The sequence below is a fragment of the Pyrus communis genome, chromosome 10, assembly GCF_041283825.1.
Source record: "Pyrus communis isolate YQ-2024b chromosome 10, ASM4128382v1, whole genome shotgun sequence".
In the NCBI taxonomy this organism is placed as follows: domain Eukaryota; kingdom Viridiplantae; phylum Streptophyta; class Magnoliopsida; order Rosales; family Rosaceae; genus Pyrus; species Pyrus communis.
The window spans coordinates 26,936,818-26,952,389 of record NC_142574.1 but is presented as its reverse complement, the minus strand read 5'-3'; the positions used below and the strand labels follow the sequence as shown (position 1 = coordinate 26,952,389).

The window sequence follows — 15,572 nt, the reverse complement described above, 5'->3', positions numbered from 1 at the left end:
CCATATTTTGGTACAATAATTTTTTGGTTAGTTTTGATGAATGTACCCATGTGTGTAAATTATATATATATATATATATATTGGAGAGTATAGTTCATTTTTAATATTTTAATCCCATAAATTATGGGTTTTATTTAAAATCTCATTAATATAAATAATTATAAAATTTATTTGTAATTTAAAAATATAATAACCTACATAGAAATACATTATATTAATGTCAGTGACTTCAATCAAAAACTAAAAACTACAAAGGTTTCAATCAAAGAACATTGATAATTAGGGACCGCATCCAAAGTGTCCATTGTTTAAACCTCAAACCTTTGTTTTTCTTCCTATGTGAGAATGTAAAACTGGTTTTCTGTTACTAAGTCAAATTTTCAGGGCAGTTATGTGTCATGCACTGTATCAGCATTTGTAATACTATCTGTTAATAAATAGGTCAAAGTCATGAATACATGATGTCGATGACTTGGTGTGTGTATTTAAAGACGTTTTATTTCAAAATGTGGTTTAACGATTAGAATTGTTTAGTTTTTAAATTCTCTTTTTAGATTAATTCATACAAAAATTGGCTTCCTTGTTGGCATTTTCACTTCTCACTCTTAGGGTCTTATGCAATTTTTCATAATTAAACTATTATTGACACTCTACAAACGTTATTATGCCACTCTGAAAAAAGAAAAGGGAACAAAAAAGATGTGCGTAAATGCTACTTATATTTGTTTGCAAAATACGATTCCCCTTCCCAGTATTGTTAAGTCTCAATCTCTATGCATGTAATTCATGTCATTTTCATCACCTCATGTTAGTGGCATAGCCAGGATTTTAATAAGGAGTTAGGAGGGCCAACCTAATTTTAAATGTAGAATCTTACACGTCAATAATAATAAGGGAGTTTTAACGAAAAACCATGGTACTGTTCACTGTAACGAAAAACCACATTTTTACACTAAAAAGTCAAATCTGGTACTATTCACTTTATCCTTTATTTTGTCCTTATCATTAAAACTCAAAAATTTTAAACCATTTTCATTAGTTTTCCTTAATAATAATAATTATGAATAATACAAGTTTGATATTTACAACCTAATCGTGTTATCATTCCAAAATCATTTGATACATGATAATAATACTAATGCTACATAGAACCAATTTTTTTAATACAAGTATAAGCAAAATTATATCGAGGAAAGATATTGAAAAGATAAAACAAACAATAAGAGTATTAAATACTTATTTAAATTTATCTGAAAAAACTCAAACAAATTCAAGACACACATGTGAATCAATTAAAAAATTTGAGGCAAGGAATGAAGTGACATGCACCTGTAAACCTAAGTGTCCTGAGTCTCAGGATCCTTAATGAAGAAAGTTGGTATTTCACAATAAAACCAATTGGTAATATGGAGTGTAACCCAACCTCGTATAAGTCCTTGCAAAGTTTATCCTTTCATTAATGTGAGACTCTTTTACCTTCACATTCTCACACGTCCCCTCACGTGTCCTTGCAAGGTTTCTCTTTTCATCAATGTGAGACTCTTTTACTTTCACATTCTCACATGCCTTCTCACATGTGGCGAATTTTTAAGCCAAACGCGTAGACAACACAAATTGGATGACGTGGAGTGCATGTAGCCATTGGGGCTTCACACATGGGCTAACCTACTCTGATACCATGAAGAAATTTAGTGTTCCATATAAAACTTGGCAATACAGGGAGTAATCTAACCTCTTTTAAGTTCTCGCAAGACTTCACCTTTCACTAATGTGAGACTCTTTTCCTTTTACATTCTCACACTTAATCACATATAATATAATATTAGATTACGTTTAATGGACAAATATGAAAAAATTTGGATGTAACATATAAGACATATTTTCAAAAGGGTGAGAAGGATAAAGTGGCCCTTGTGGACCTTAATTGGCTCCACTGGTGCCTCATGCAGTCGTGTTGCATTCATGTTTAAATTGGTTGCAAAGAGTTCGAAGGGAAGATGAACTTAAGCTACAACCGTTAATTATATATGTTAAAGCTCTCATTGGGTTCCATGTAAAGTTATTTACTCTCGTCTCTCATTCATACGTAAAACCGAAGATGAAAAACTTTCATCCGGAAAAACTTGATTACTATCTTTACAAAAAGGTCAAACTTTTCGATACATTTTAGTGACTTTTAATCTAAACGTCCCTTGATTACTTCTTGTGAAATCATACAGATATTGAATTTGCATGCCAATTGTTAGGTGGCGGCCATTCCTTCTCCCGCGGCAGGCCATGATTGTTTGACTGGGCTCGTGTTCGCGGATTATTTGTCTGATCAATTGTGTATGTACAGACAAGCAAACGCTCAAATTCAAATGACAAGAATGGTCAACATATCAGAAAAAATAAAGGGGTTTTTTAACATTAGTCATTGTAAAATATTAAAATTTTAGAAAAATCAGGTGCTACATTACATATTTAATTTAATTCTTTGAAGTGTATTTTTATTAAAATTTATATTCAATTTTTGTTATTTAATGTGTATTTTTATTTAATCTCTCCACATTAAATTTTAATGTTATTAATATGCACATATTTAGTTCTTTAATTATAAATGAACATAAATGAGAAAATATTAAAAGAAATTTGTGATACAAAAATATATAAATACATAAGTGTACAGAAGTGATTGTGCCAAAATATATAAAATTCGCTTTTTTATACCGAAATATTTGTACCTACATGATTGTACCGAAATATATTATAATGAACCTGAATGTATGTACTGAAATGTATTATATTGGATTAATGTACCTAAATGTCAATACTGAAATATAATATATTGAATTAATGTACCTAAAAGTCAATACTCAAATGTGTGTACCAAAATGTACATACCGAAATGCATTATATGAATTAATGTACCTATATGTTTGTATCGATAGATATACCAAAATTTTCAAACGTACTATTAATGTACCTAAATGAAGAACATACAAACTTGTTATCGGAATATATATTATAAAACAACTTAGTTGTCTAAATATAAACATTAAAATATATTATGATGAATGAAATGAAAATTAAATTTAAATGTAATTTATACATTAAAATAGGACTAAAAAGATAAATAAAACATCAAAATATAACTAATAAATGAGATGATTAAATGTACTAGGGACTAAAATTAGATTTTAATCTCTCAAAAGGTTATAATCTAAAACTCATCTTTTTTAAGGATTAAAATCAAGTTTTCTATTTTATTTATCTTTTTATTTTTATTTTAATGTATCAATTACATGTAAATTTAATTTTTATTTCATTCATCATAATATATTTTAACGTCAATGTCACATCCTGGCCCGGGACGAACCACTTCCCGGGTCCGCTCCACCACCGTAGCACGATATTGTTCGCTTTGGGCTTACCATTCCCTCACGGTTTTGTTTTTGGGAACTCACGAGCAACTTCCCAGTGGGTCACCCATCATGGGATTGCTCTAGCCCCCTTCTCGCTTAACTTCGGAGTTCCTACGGAACCTAAAGCCAGTGAGCTCCCAAAAGGCCTCGTGCTAGGTAGGGATGGGAATATACATTTAAGGATCACTCCCCTGGGCGATGTGGGATGTCACAATCCACCCCCCTTAGGGGCCCAACGTCCTCGTCGGCACACACGCGACCAGGGTTAGGCTCTGATACCAATTGTCACATCCCGGCCCGGGACGGACCACTTCCCGGGCCCGCTCCACCACCGTAGCACGATATTGTCCGCTTTGGGCTTACCATTCCCTCACGGTTTTGTTTTTGGGAACTCACGAGCAACTTCCCAGTGGGTCACCCATCATGGGATTGCTCTAGCCCCCTTCTCGCTTAACTTCGGAGTTCCTACGGAGCCCGAAGCCAGTGAGCTCCCAAAAGGCCTCGTGCTAGGTAGGGATTGGAATATACATTTAAGGATCACTCCCCTGGGCGATGTGGGATGTCACATTCAACATTTGGGTAACTAATTCTTTTATAATATATATTCCGATAACAATTTTGTATGTTCTTCATTTAGGTACATTAATATATTTGAATATTTCGGTATATCCATCGGTACAAACATGTAATTACATTGATTCAATATAATGCATTTCGTTACGTACATTTTGGTGCACACATTTGAGTATTGACTTTTAGGTACATTAATTCAATATATTATATTTCGGTAAATACATTTAGATACGTACATTTTGGTACATACATTTCGGTATTGATATTTACATACATACATTTCGGTATTGAGATTTAGGTACGTACATTTTGGTACATACATTTCGGTATTGATATTTAGGTACACTAATTCAATATAATACATTTCGGTACATACATTTAGGTTCATTATAATATATTTCGGTACAATCATGTAGGTACAAATATTTCGGTACAAAAAAGTCAATTTTATATATTTTTGTATCACAAATGTCTTTTAATATTTTCTCATTTACGTTCATTTATAGTTAAAAATAAATAAATATGTGCATATTAATAAAATATGGAGAGATTAAATAAAAATACACATTAAATAACAAAAATTGAATGTAAATTTTGATAAAAGCACTCTTCAAGGGATTAAATTGAATATTTAATCTAGCACGAGGGCTTTTTTTTTCTTTTTTTTTAATTTTAATCTTAATCTTTTGCAAGGACTAATGTTGTCACATCCTAGCCCGGGGCGGAACCACTTTCCTGGCCCGCTCCACCACCGTAGCACGATATTGTCATCTTTGGGCTTACTATTTCCTCACGGTTTTGTTTTTGGGAACTCACGAGTAACTTCCCAGTGGGTCACCCATCATGGGATTGCTCTAGCCCCCTTCTCGCTTAACTTCGGAGTTCCCACGGAACCCGAAGCCACCCATCATGGGATTGCTCTAGCCCTCTTCTCGCTTAACTTCGGAGTTCCTATGAAACCCGAAGCCAGTGAGCTCTCAAAAGGCCTCATGCTAGGTAGGGATGAGAATATACATATAAGGATCACTCCTCCGGACGATGTGGGATGTCACAAATGTTCAAAAACTCCTAAATAAAACATCAAAATATAACTAATAAATGATATGATTAAATGTACGGGGGACTAAAATTGGATTTTAATCTTACACAAGGTTGAAATGTTGATGCAAAATCTTTTGAGAACTTATTTTGTATTGTCATAGTGCATACGTTTAAAGAATTCATATAGGAGTTAATCAACTTGATCAATAGTCCATGTTCATGTTCATGGTATACGTGTAAGTACACATATATATGTTTATATATGATCGGTTGACAAAGTCGAGGCTTCTAAAGTACTTGTCTTCTTCATTTTTTTATTTTTTTTTGTTGGTTTTAGGCACGAGGAAAAGTAACCCTGAACATTTTATCATCCACGTCAAGCTAAGGAAAATTAAACTTTTTTATGTTGTTCTTTCTAGATTAGTGGAAATTTATATAATATAGTTAGTCCAGTGCCAAGTCTTTCTATGTTGGCTAAAAAGAAAAAGAAAGAAATGATGACACTCTACGACTAAACTAGGAGGAATGGGAGTGGGGGTTTGATAATGGAAAATAATTTTAAACCAAGAGAAATGCTGACGAGATTTTCTTTAATTGAAATTTTTTATAAATTCTTTGTAATCTTGTATTTTTTTGTTAAAAATATAATATATTGTGTCAAATTATAAGGTGATTATAGAAAGTCTAGAAAGTCATTTTCAAGAGAGTTCTTTGGCATTGCTCCCAGATCAGTATTAATGAAATTGATCGTATGAGCATAAAGGGTAATGCTAAAAGTCAGATTACGAAACTAAAGTTCATCTCATCGGAACCGGATCCCCTCCTATCCACCTCCTAAGCAAATCACAAGGACTGATGAAATTTGATCTAACGATTGTAATTATTATAACTTTTAGAAGAACCTCCTATTTATAATCGTTTAATCAAATTTTAACGATTCGGATCCTTTGCTCAGGAGGGGATCCGGTTCCCATCTCATCATCTATAAAAACAGGACAGAGCAAAAATCTTTGTCAGTCGGTGAGAATTAAGACAGTTTTAATAGTAAGATAAGAAGATTCAAAGTCACTTCCCTGCCCCAGAGTCAGGGTGTGATCAATGACGGCATGAGATGAGACTTTTCCCTCTTTTATAAAAAAAATTATCTTCAATCATCAAAAGATGAGTGTGAATTTGATGTCGAGATCAAGGATCGTACATCGTTCGATTTTTTTTTTATTCTTTTAAAAGCTACAAATTAGATTTTCTACGTATTTTTAAGCCATACATATCTGTTTGTTGTATTCAATTACGTACCGATGGTTAAGGAGATTAATAAGATTTTAATATAAATAGTGGCAATTATATATCTTGATGTGTAAGTGTATACATTTGAGACAGATATAAATTTGTTACCTTCACCGTAAATATTGTATAACATTAGAATTCTGTATTATAGGTAATGTTATGTTCATGTACAATTGAAAACGTAACATGCAATAATCAAAACATACAATTTTATAAATACATGCATAATCAGGTTCTTTAAGTAAAGAGATTTTCATTTTTTTTTTTTTTAAATTATCCAAATTGTTTATTTGCTACGTCTTGATTCATAGATCAGTTTTACGAAAATTTAATTTAACCTGAAATCATTCCTCATTTAACTATCACGATGAAATTTAAATATTTCTTATAACATAATGTTCATCAAATCTTTGAACTCCATCAGATGCCTTAAATATTAGTAGTCTGACTAATATTTTATAAGGATGACCTATAAAGCGCAACTTCAAAAAATAGACAGATCGGATCGTTGAAATTCGATGTGTTATGAATCTCATAATTAATCGCTACCTAAAAAAATATATAGATAGGACCAAAATAGAAAAATTGTAACCGAAACTATTAAACTATTATTGACTCATCACTAAAATAGAAAGTTCTGTTTTTAAAAAAAAAAAAGAAAAAGAAAAAGAAAGTCTGTTTATGACGAAGAATGGTCAAAATTCTAAATTTGACTTCAGGGTTTCATTTTTCTATTTTCCAAATGGAAAGGGAAATGGAGAAAAGATAGAGAAGCCAATCCTTTTAGTCAAAGGTATCAGTTTTTCTCACTATGCTGATCATCTTATTTCTAATCGTTAGACGAATTTAAATTTTGGGATATGTAATGTGAATATACATAAATCTCAAAATTTAAATTTATTCAACGGTGATAAATAATGTGGTAAGTATCACCATCACTTAAGGGTGATGAGCAAAAATATTTCCCTTACTGAAACGTTCATTTCATCCAATACAACAGAACCCTTGTCTTCCTTGCATGGTTGAGCTTTGAAATACCTTTTTCGCCGCCGTGGAGGCACATGAGGATTAGAGTAGTCCTAGGCCTACCCTAATTTTAAAAAACAAGATTAGTATTATACTTATTTATTGCTTTGCAACCCTTCTCAACACTTAACACAAAAATCCAATCATTTATCTATCTTTTCATCCAAATCTCATCCCAAAATTAAGTATAATATATCAAATAGTCATTATCACAAACCAATGACATTAAATTAAAACCCATTATTCACTTTTAATTAAAAAAATTGTCTTTCACTTATGCACTAGCAGAGCTATTCCACCTATTCTTCTTGAATTTCATATAAGTAGCCATTCCAAATCCCAAATTTATTGAATAAAGAACAATAAGGTTTGTGAAACTCCATTATTCTCTATAAAATATTTGTTTCTATTCTATCCTGCCTCTTCCTTGAGTTTTAGGGTTTGCAAAATTTTTAGTAATGTTCTCTATTGAGTTTAATAATACTTCAAGTAGTATAGATGACATCATGCAATGGTTTCAAAATATGAAACTCGTCGAGAATAATTATAATTACTATAAATAGATAAAATTAACTATGCATATGTTAATTTTGACTACTTAATTATTTCGATATATGTTATGATGTTTTGCATTAGTAAGTTTATAATCATTATTGGTTTAGTTTTCTTCTATACTTGTGTGAGGCCCCTCCTCACAATAAATCTTCGCTCCGCCACTGGCTGCACTTGGGCTAAACCCTAAACTTGTAACATATAAGTAGGTCCGTCCTCATTCTGCTTCTAACTTTTCTACGTAACACAGTTAGAACCGCTTTTGGTGATCTAAAAGTACTTTTACTTATTAAAAGCACTTTCAAACATACCCTTTTTCTAGATATAACATTCTTAGCAAAATTCCATAACCAAATACATACATGATCAAATTTATGACCTAGACTATCAGAGTCATCTAGTGATGATCGTTCCTATTATCCATTTTGTGGATTTTTCATCTATGACATTTAGCTCAAGTCATTATCGCCTTGGCATAAACCTCGGAGCTGGAGTCAAACCTCATATTAAATGTGATGTTTAAAATTATTAGTATCGATGAAAATATTGATATGCATATTTGGAGAAATATCAACGGATATATCGAATATTGATATCGGTTTGGACGTAATATAACTTTAGGGATTATCAAACCTTGGTTTGGACGAAATATAAGAGTTTCTTCGATGTTTTACAGATGTGTCAGAAATATGAACGATATATGTCGATGTTAGCCTAAACTTAAGAGTTTCCCTGACATGAAGTGAAGTTCAAACTTCACCCCCTATTTTCATATCTTTCTTTGATTTTTTAGATATTTCTATGTAAATATCGATCGTATCAAAAGAAATTTTAAACAATGATTAAATGTTGATTCTTTTTTAATCAATAAGAATGGGCTAATTTATTAACTAACATTTTGGGTCAAAACCCCCAAAACGAGCTAATTTATTAACTTCATGGGCTTTTAACAGAATTTGGACTTTGCAGAATCAGGCCCAAATAACATCGGTTTTTCTCCGGTTGGTTTCGGGTCGTCGAGACACGCTACACAGATAATCCATGAGGGAGACGAGTGATATTTTCTTACAGTCACCTGTAAATCAACGATATCCGTTTTCAAGCAAGCACCTTTCTTCTTCTAATTGCCATGGATTCCGCTTCGTGCTCAATTCTCCGAGCTCAGCCCTTTTCTTCCGCCGCGGCCGTTTTCCCGCCAGGTAACAACACCACCGCCCGCTTCTTCGCCCTCCCGAAGAGCAACCGCAACTCCAACTTGGTCCCTCCATTTTCCTCCACTTTCCCAAGAAACTCAACTTTTCCCGGAAAATGTCTGCACTTCGATCGGTTCTCCGCATTCAGCTCGCTCTCCGGCGTTCAGGACCAGAACCCATCTCAGGAACTGGCTGTTCTTCTCGAAGTCGACGGGTAGGACGATTTCTTTCCCCTTCTTACTCCAAGCATTTCGATTAATTTGTTTTCTTTTCACATTTTCTTGCTTCTTTGATTTCATTTTCGTGTTTTGGTGGTTCCCTTGATTTATTGCTGCAATTGGAGTTGGGTTTTCTCGGATACCTTTTTCTTGATGATTCTCTTTGTTTCTTTCAGAGTTCTTATGGATGCTTATCGGTTGGGGAACCGCCAAAGCTTCAATGCAGGTGTGGAAATGCAGTAATTTAATCCTAATGTCTTAAGTCTTTTTTATTAAATTGTGTTTTTATGTGTTAATCTCACTGTATTATCTTGTGATATATTGGCAGCATTTAAGAAGCTTGGACTTGACTGTGCAAGTTGGCCAGAGCCTGTTTACTTGGACCTCCTAAGGTAGGAAATTAAAATTATGAGTAAAGATCATGAATTTAGATTATTTATTTGGTTTCTTGTTCTTTAAGTTATTTATTTGGTTGCTTTTTCTTTAAGTTATTTAGTAGGCTTGAAATCATGATTCATGACTTTGCTTCAATCTAGTATGAGTCAATTGAATGACATTTCCACATGTGTATCTGGGTCGTAAGAGTTTTTCGATGTGGAAATTACAAGATTCGGACCCAGATTACTTGTTCGCTTTACAGACATGCCTTGCCTTATTTTCCTCATATTTAGTTTTGAAAAAAGTGTGAAAGCATATGGATAAAGCTTATATCAGTTTTTATACCAAAGGTTCTTAGATACAGTTTATGTTAATCTTTCAGGATGAGTGCTGGTGATGAGGAAAAGATGGTGAATTTGTATTTTAATCGGGTGTGTTACTCTTTTGTTGTCTTTGAAAAGTATGAATAGCTTGAAGTAGCTCTTTGAAACTTCCTTCGTTATGTATCTTTTTCTTCTGACTCTACTATAATCTGTCTTGCAGATTGGTTGGCCTAGTTCATTGCCGACAAGTGAGAAGGCGTCATTTGTGAAAAATGTTCTGCAAAAGAAGGTACGGTCTTATTCAGTGCTTAAGTTAGGTTTTAGGGATACAAGTCTAGACTTAGGTCATTCGTACAAGGCTTAAATTATTATTAGTTAATTTATTTTACTTGGCTGGATGGATTAGTTTTGCTGGTTTGGTAGGATTATGATCAATGATTTTTTCAAAGCTTAAAGTCCAGCATTGCATCGGAAAATAGGACATACACAAAAGGAAATGTTATAGTCTTTGAATCAATATATTTTGATCATATAGTTATTTATACTGAGGAATAAAAAAAAGGAAAAATTTATAATTCCAGGGCCAATTAGGAATCTTCTTTTGGTTAAACACTGTATACTGCTTGTATATTTTTCCAGGGTGGGTGAGCAGGCTGATTTAAAAACAACAGAACCTTTTTTTGATTTTCTGCTTGAAGCTACATATGAAAACTATCGTTTTTACACAAAAGATATAGCTGCTTATGTGATGTAATTGCAAACTCATTTCACTTGTTACTTTGATAGTTTATTATTTTATATCTTACAGTACAAGGTAAAAGTGTAAAACACATTAATGAATGGGAGAGGTCTTAATAAATATCCTTTTAGCTCTCCCATTATTTTATTTTCCACTTGTACAATGAAAGTAGCTAATATTAGTTTGTTCTTGACAGAAAATTGCAATGGATGAGTTTTTGATGTCAGAAAGTTTGATGTTACGACCTGGAGTTGAAGAGTGAGTTTCTGATCTGATTACAGAAAACTTACTTGGATGATTACACAATCTTTTAGCTCTCAAATATACCGAGTCTAAATTTCTGCTTTACATTTTTACCTGCTTCAAATATGAATAGCATAGACCAAAACCATGTCAAAACCTCTTTATCAGTACTCATTTAGTCATTCTTGGCTTCAGCTATACTTTTCTACCAACATTTGGAAATTTTTCTGAAGTGTTGCCAAGGAAATGATGTCAAATCGAAGCTAGCTTGCTACCTATGTATCAAAGCGCTGTTATTTTATGTCAAGAATACCAGACTTTGTTCTCAAAAGTTTTGGCTTAGAGTGGGCCTGCTGTGAGTTTATTCTTGATAAATATTCAGAAGTCTATTGGTTAGATGAACTGATGATCCTCAATCTATAGGAAGCTATAAGTGATTAACCAAAATAATCAGTTGGCTTTTAGTGAGATTTCATATGCATGTCAATGCCATGTTTAGTTAGACTCATTTTCTCCTTTCCATTTGCAGGTTTATTGATGAGGCATACAAGGAAGGAATACCTGTGGTCGTACTGACAACTTATAGTAAGAGTGGGGATCAAATTGCCAGGTATTAACATACGTTTTTATTGTGTTAAGTTTCCAGACAGTTAACAACCTAAGTTTCATTAGCTCTTTTTTTTTTTTTTTTTTTTTTTTTTTTTAGCAAGTTACATTCTGTAATTAAGTACAAATAGACAGGAAATGATTAGTTTTTTTATTATGATTTTAGTTCCTGTTTCTGAATGGGTTGAATACTTTCTACTGCTCTAGAATACTGTGACACATTTCTCCTCTTGCAATGTGCTTCTGGTGCTATTCTGATTAAAAAATCGCATTTCTGGTACTCCGTCAATGGTAGAGGACTACGCTAATACCTATTTGTCTCGTTGTAAATGTCAGATCAATTGTTGAAAAGCTTGGTCAGGAAAGAGTTTCAAAGCTAAAGATTGTTGGAGATAAGGAGGTAGAACAGAGTTTGTATAGCCAGCTGGTAAATGATACAGGATTATCTTCTGGAATGGATGAGCAACTAGCTAAGGAGGCAATAAAATCAGGTAGACTCTTCATCTTCGTTAATTAGTCATGTATATGTTTTGTGATATACATTTTTCCAGTGCAGAAGGTTGGGTACTAAAGGGCTCTGTTATTGATTTCTGGGGCAGTTTCTGCTGAGAAGCAAAGGATTGCAGAGGAGGTTGCATCATTGCTAAAGCTGAGTGTAGATATTGATACTAGCCCGTCTGAAAGGTTAGCATATTTCGTTTCGTTTTATTGTTTGTTGTTGTTAATTCGGCCCCATCAGAGTTGGTTTGTGTCTACCTATTATTTTTGTTTTAGGGTTTTTATGATGTTCAGGGTTTAAGAGAAACTTGTGATTGCATTAGACCAGGAAGAGATTATATACCAATTTGAACCGTTTGTGCGGTTATGCATGTATGATTCAGCACTCAACTTAAAGTGTGATATCATATATCTAGTGTTTAATCCTTTGCTGTTATGGTACAAGTTCCTCTCCTTCTTTTCTTAGCTGTTGCATTGACTTTTCTTGATCTCAAGTTTAGTGTTTCAGTGTCATATAGTCTATTCTTTCTCATACTCTTTATGAGTGAGTAGTAATGTGTGCCTAAGTGACTCTTGTTCCCTTTGGTGTGTTAATTGTTTTCTGCCAGCTTAGAGAAGATCATTGCTGCATTGCGAGCTGGGGCTGAAGTTGCCGGTCTACCTGTATGCGATTGTGTTCTTATTGCAGGAAGCCAGTCTGGTGTGGCTGGAGCTGAGCGAGTGGGCATGCCATGTGTTGTTTTAAGAAGCAGGTGAAGGCTTGTTTGAGTTGCTTGGAACAAACTCCTGCCAGTTTACAACTTCTTTAAATCCTTGTTATTGAATCAAGTTTTTTCGTGTGATTTCTGTAGTTTGACGGCTAGAGCTGAGTTCCCTTCAGCAAATGCGATAATGGATGGGTTTGGAGGAGCAGACCTGACCATCCCTAAACTGCGAAACAAGAGACGGTCATGAAATCAAATCATGTTCCTCCTTTTGCCGGACTATTAGCAGAGCTGTAAATTTTTCTTTCCATTGTGGATATGCCGGAAGATTCATCTCCCATAGAGGGATCTGTCAAAAGTTAGAACAGAACTAGAGCTGTTAATCTGATGCAGTATAGTTTATTCAGCTTAGAGCTGCTTTGTAACATTTTTAAGCCACAGTTTGCAATATAAGAGTATGAATTCAACTTTTATAATCTAATGTGTACCTTCAACTAGAAGCAAACTTGAGAATGCTCTTAACCAATTTGTACTCGAGTGAACGGGAGAATGCTCTTAACCAATTGGGCTACAAGGAAGACAAATTAAAGTACTAACAAGAAATAAAACGGGACATGGAACAAATTAAAGTACAAATCCTAATTGATTCCAATCAATCAGTCACATTAGCCACAATAAGAAAATTGGGAATAAATTAAGTTAAATGTGAGATAAGAGCTAATCCGTTGCGTAATTAAGTAGCTTTCATTAAACCTTTTTTTTTTAATTTTTTTGGTCGAAAGAAAGATTTTATTAAACTCGAATAAAAACGTTTACATCAGAAGCCAAAGTGTTCAACAATCATTCTGGCTCAAATGAATCCTATGTATGAAATCCTCTTATACATAAGACAAAAGACGCCACTAGATGTGCTGCTCGATTACAAACCCGGGGAGCAAGAATAAAATCTACTGACCTCAATTGCATTTGTATACACTAAATGTATATAAAAAAAAACCTTCAATCACGACGTTTGGTTGAGTGATTCCGCTGATCATATCCACAAGTTCTTTTTAATCCGATTCCACCTGGACAACATCAAACCCTTTATCCACACACGCCACTAATCCTGCACGTATTGCCTCCGCCTCCGCCATAAGACTGGACTCACAAAAAATGTTACCCACACCTTATGAGGCTTTAAAAATTATAGCAAAATTTCATGCCACCCAACCATATCCTCCCGGTCCCGTTTCTCTAACCCAAGCTCCATCACAATTAATTTTAATTGTACGAAATGGAGACCGCTACCAACACGATGGCAACGCACTCTCCACCCTAGCCTGCCGATGCCCTACCTCCATTCGTAAACCTTGTTCCCCTTAGCTCTACCTCCCTCCATTGTTGTTGTAACATCCTAACAGCTTCAATTGGTTGAACAACATGCTTCTCAAAAACCAAACTATTCTTGCATTTCCAAAGTCTCCATAATCCACACACCACCCATCTCGTTATTTTCCCATTTTCTTCAACATTCTCATACCGATTGGATAACCACTTCCATTTTTTGAAAAAATCCTCTCCCTGAACCAAAGTCGAGTCTAGTTGGAGTGGACTCCCAAACCAAAACACCCGAGCATATGGGCATTGGAAAAATAAATGGTCTTGTGTTTCCATCGCATCCTCACAATTTGAGCATGTAGTATTGAGTAGAATTATCCGCCAGTTAAGGTTAAAGTGAACCGCTAATATATTTTTACAGCACCTCCAAATAAAATGCCGGAGTTTATGTGGAACCTCCAAACGCCAAATAGAAGACCACACCTTATCCTTATTTTACCCTGCACTCTGACTCCCCAACTCCCTTCCGCCCTAGCTCCCCATTGCGATTAAGTTCTTGAGCAATCCAATAACCGGGCTTAAACATAATACACCCCAATCTTCGTACGGTGCCAAACAAGTTTATCCAGACATACCCAAGTATTTTCTTCTTCGATGCTCCAAAGTCAGCGTGAAGACCCAAGTATTTTCCAAATCCACAGACAAAAAGTATCATCAAAACCTAATTTACGCATCATAGCATTAAAAAATGCCCACTCAACACGATCATAAACTTTCGCCATATCAAGCTTTAGCGCCATATTATTAGTTCCATCATCATCTTCTTGTTTCATATAATGGAGGAGCTCATGCACAAGAAAAGAGGATTTCTTCAACATAATTTGGTTTGTCATCCAAGTCAATGGTAGCCATGACCGCCAAAATCTTAAGAGACTTGCACAAAAAAAGGGATATATAAAACTACATAAATGAAACTCTATTTGTCAACTAAAAAATGTGAAAATCTTATCAAAAAAGTTAAGGACAGTAAAGTAATTTCATAAAACAAAATTTTGCTGTTTTTTTTGTTCTAAACTTCACCTACATGTAAGTTTATCATCTCTAATTTAAAAAAATAAAATAAAAAACAACCTCTCTCTCCTCACACACACTTTTTATGTGGGCATATACTAGTGCGTGTGTCTGTGTGTGTATAAAGTTTCACAAGTACGTAATTTTCTTTCATTTCTAATACAACGTTATTATTTACGCTTAGAGGTGGAGGGATTTTTTGGCTAAGTTACACAGTGACCAAGTCATAATAAATTAGTATCAAACTCGTCATCCACATAAAATCGAACCTAAGAATTCCCACTTAAACAAAGAAAAAATGCTAATGTAGTGTACTGGGTGTCCTCAAATAAGTAATTTAAGTAATAATATATAATCATTATATAATTTATTTAATAATTTTATAAACTGAAACAC

The 15,572-nt window shown here is 33.9% G+C and overlaps 1 protein-coding gene across 1 annotated transcript; it reads left to right on the top strand.

Moving 5' to 3' along the window:
* Positions 1-8,922: 8,922 nt before the first annotated feature.
* Positions 8,923-13,261, top strand: LOC137729492 (CBBY-like protein). Its single transcript, XM_068468453.2, has 11 exons — positions 8,923-9,290; positions 9,471-9,520; positions 9,623-9,686; positions 10,055-10,103; positions 10,216-10,284; positions 10,931-10,992; positions 11,507-11,587; positions 11,920-12,074; positions 12,183-12,267; positions 12,690-12,833; positions 12,933-13,261. Exons 1-11 carry the CDS (start codon positions 9,013-9,015, stop codon positions 13,033-13,035), a joined length of 1,140 nt encoding a protein of 379 aa, XP_068324554.2. The 5' UTR covers positions 8,923-9,012; the 3' UTR covers positions 13,036-13,261.
* Positions 13,262-15,572: the final 2,311 nt, after the last annotated feature.

Bases quoted from the DNA above. Each gene is read 5' to 3' on its own strand.
- LOC137729492 (XM_068468453.2), top strand. From the start codon at position 9,013: ATGGATTCCGCTTCGTGCTCAATTCTCCGAGCTCAGCCCTTTTCTTCC. The intron at 9,291-9,470 runs GTAGGACGATTT...TGTTTCTTTCAG, and splicing joins GTTCTTCTCGAAGTCGACGG to AGTTCTTATGGATGCTTATC. The intron at 12,834-12,932 runs GTGAAGGCTTGT...TGATTTCTGTAG, and splicing joins TGTGTTGTTTTAAGAAGCAG to TTTGACGGCTAGAGCTGAGT.